Genomic DNA, 3,466 nt, shown 5'->3' with positions numbered 1-3,466 from the left:
CTGTCCCCTGTCCGGTTTGCATAGCGCAAACAGGAGCTTCCTGCCGCAGCAGGCAACCAAATTTCGAGGTTTGGATTTGAATTAAATTTGCCCAGCTCGGAGGACTTCCTTTTACTGCCCAGGGAAGGTTTGCAGCTGCTGCCTGCTCCGCCATGGAAATGAGCTCGGAGCCTGGACAGCTCCCCCGGGCTGCAGAGGTGGCAGGAGGTGRCAGGAGGTGRCAGGAGGTGRCAGGAGGAGCCCCTTGGYCTGTGGACAGAGCAGGGYTGGTGTCACACGGGCTGGGCTCGCCCTATCCCCAGTAAAACCATCCCATGCAAATCCTCTCTCAGCATCCAGGCCACTTYTGAGGGAAATTTGGGYAGTTCAAGTATCCCAAATGCTGCCYTGAGGGCCCAGGGGAKTGGGGATGTTTGGCTGGAGGGACAGGAACGTCCCTGGCACAGCTGGCACCCTCCAGCAGCGATCATTGCCGGTGATCAGAGCGCTGAATCTTTGATCCCATCTGTCCAACAGCTCCTGGAATTACTCCTGAGTGTGTGTACACAGCTGCAGGGCAGGGCCACAGAGGTGCCAGGAGCCACCAGGGCTTTCCCTGCCTGAATTCCAGAGCAGGAACCTCTCCTTGGGCTCCATCACAGCACAGCCCTGCCTTTCACCCCGCTCCTTATCAGCCTTAATCAAAACCTTAATCAGCTCATTTCCTCCCTGCTCTGCTTCCTTTCCAGAGAAATGGGGAGCCTGGATCTTCTGCGGGGTCTGCTCAGCATCCCTGGGGACAGAGAGTGTCCAGCTGCTGATAAGCTGGGTCCAAGATCGTGCTGATAAACTGGGTCCCAGATCATGTTGATAAACTGGGTCCCAGATCGTGTTGATAAACTGGGTCCCAGATCATGTTGATAAACTGAGTCCCAGCCAGCCTTGCCCCTTGCCAGGCACAGATCCTGGCTGGGATTTTTCCACAGAGCTCTGTTGCTCTGCTGCCTCCTAACCAACCGACAGAAATGCCTAAATTTAGTGATCCAGCTCGAAATAATGACCCAGAGCACCCTTTGGCAAAGTTTTGGCTTCAGGGCATCACCTCCTGGGGTCCAGTCTGTGCTAGAGCAGCTGRAGGAGCAGAAATTCTTGATGGAGGCAAAGTTCAGCAGCTGAACGCCCATCCCTGGTGCTCAGCAATAATTCCAAATCCTCTTAAAAAGCATCACAGGGCTTCACCTGGGCAGGTGTGCATCTCCAGAGGAGACAGAGATCCCTTCACCCCGCACAGGACAGCTGCAGCTTCATTCCTGTGCACAGCAAGAGCCACACCCTGCCTAAAGCCTGGGCCTGAGCGTTTTTTTTTGGTGCAGAATCCCCAATTTTGTGTGGTTTTCCCTGATTTCCCATCAGGAAATGGGCCTGGCTGGCAGRAAATTATCAAAACTTCAGCTCTGCYCWTCCCAGACCTCCTCCAGAGAGCTCCCCTCGAACCAACAATCACCGAGGGATCTTTTTCTGGAGCAAAAATCACCCTGAAACAAAAGATGCAGCTGAATTACCCCACATCACGGGCACACAAAGGGGTGCTCAGTTATCTGCCCCGGGCTTTGATTCGGGGTTTTATCCTGCCACACAAACAGGGCTGCTCTTCCAGCTGCCCTTTTCACGAGCAAATACGGATGTTTGCCCTGCACAATGATTTTTTGTCTCTCGCAGGCAACGAGCGAGCGGCCCGGGCTGATTTTGCATCAGATAGACACGCACAACTGCARAGCCAAGGGCAATAAATTGTGAATTTTACAGTTGCACGGGATTCCACGGCTGTTGGAGAGCACAGGGAGCAGGTAAACGGTGAGATCACCCCGCAGGAGCTGTTTTCTCAGGAAGGGCAAACACRGCAGCTGCTTCCTGCTGCTCCCCAAAGGGCTCTTCCCAAATGTCTGCCTGCTGGGAGCGTGTCCATCCCAGTGACTTCCCATGGCTCAGGGGGGTTTCTCCCTTCCTGAAGAGTTGAAGGATGTGGGGATGGATTTTTGGCTGGGTTTGGTGATGCCCAATTCTGGTTTCCCTGCCTGTTTGGTTTCACAGTTAACAGGCACAAAAGTCACAGCCAGAAAAATGGTTGCAAGTCACTTTGAGGTCTCTTTACCAAAAAAAAAAAAAAAAAAAAAAACCAAAAAAAAAAAACCAGAGGCAAATGGCTTGGGGGTTCTGATGCTTTTTCCCCCCTCAAAATCCATGTATTCTGCTGCCAGTAATCCAGGCCCTGCTCCCTGTTTTCCCTTCCAGGACCCAGCTCCTTTTTCCCTGTCAGTGCCCAAAGCTCCCAGCCAGTCTGGAAATTTGGAGATGCTGCAAAGGTGAGCCCCAGCAGCACCCAGGGAATGGTTTATTGTGCCCCTGGATGCCACCACATGCTGGCATCACACTATTGTGTCCCCTTCTGGGGACAGTGTTTCTTTTCTGGCTGGTAATTGTGAGAGAAAAAAAAAAAAAATAAAATAACCAAAAACCTGACAATGAATTGTAGGATCTGACTYGGGTTTCCTGTTGCCATAGAACCACTTTAAGAGGAAATCATCTCTTCCAAGCTGATGCTTGGCCTCCTTCCAGCCCATCTCATCCCTGCAGCTCCCCTGGCGCTCGGAGAGGAGCTGGAAGGAGCTCAGCGTTCGGGGAAGAGCTGCTATTTTCGGGGCCCTGACTTGTCCAAGCTAAAGGAAGTTCACTTGGGAAGGTGTCACGCGTAGGATGTGACAGGAAAGAGGGATTTAACATTGCTGCCAGGCTTGAAAAAGAGGGAAAAGAAGGGTTTTGAGGCATTTGAGGTTCACAGATGTAAAAAATCACGGAGCCATCAGTGATGTTTTGGGGCTGTGAAGGGTTTTTGGTGCTCTCCATCAATATTGACAGAGTCCCAAAGTGTCACTGAAGCAAAGGGGCGGATGAGCCGAGTTTAAGGGGTTAAAAAGGGGGGTGGGACTCACGCTGAGGCGGGAGCTGCTGCTCTGCTGGGATCGGGATCGCTGCTCAGCCAGCAGGTCCTTGACCGTGTGCTTCACCCGCACCCCTTGGTACACGCGCTTGCCGAAATCCGCCGGCACTGCGGGAACAACACGGGCGTTAGAGCACAGGGAGGAGCAAATCCATCCCCTCTGTGCAGTGAGGTGGGAAGGAAAAACATAAAACTGCAATTATTAATATAAAATTATCCCTCAGGAGCCCGTGAGTGAGAGCAAAGACTGGTGTGTCCCAGCACGTGTTTCTGTCCCTCTCTGCCTGCTGAGTTTGGGATTTTGTTTTTCCAAAGGGAATCCCAAATTTCCCCTTTGGGGCAGCAAATTTTTATTGAACTGTGGTTTTCAGCTGAGGGGTTGTGGATCAGCCCTGCTGGAGCTGCTGGATCCCAGCACAGATCCCTGCCAGCCATGAGAACTGGGAAGGGACCTGGAGGGATGGATGGATGGATGGATGGAGGGATGGA

At 52.5% G+C, this 3,466-nt stretch overlaps 1 protein-coding gene across 1 annotated transcript in view; it reads right to left on the bottom strand.

Annotated features, from left to right (window-relative positions):
* POU2AF2 (POU class 2 homeobox associating factor 2) overlaps positions 1-3,466 on the bottom strand; it is a 7,418-nt gene that overhangs the window by 2,622 nt on the left and 1,330 nt on the right. Inside the window, exon 2 of the mRNA XM_057384816.1 lies at positions 2,970-3,137. Coding sequence (XP_057240799.1) covers positions 2,970-3,137 — 168 coding nt within the window. The remainder of the gene's footprint in view (positions 1-2,969; positions 3,138-3,466) is intronic.

The sequence above is a fragment of the Malurus melanocephalus genome, unplaced genomic scaffold, assembly GCF_030028575.1.
Source record: "Malurus melanocephalus ecotype Western Australia unplaced genomic scaffold, MMel_1.1 scaffold_749, whole genome shotgun sequence".
NCBI classification, from domain to species: domain Eukaryota; kingdom Metazoa; phylum Chordata; class Aves; order Passeriformes; family Maluridae; genus Malurus; species Malurus melanocephalus.
The sequence above is the reverse complement of the archived record's forward strand: the minus strand, read 5'-3'. Positions and strand labels throughout refer to the sequence as shown.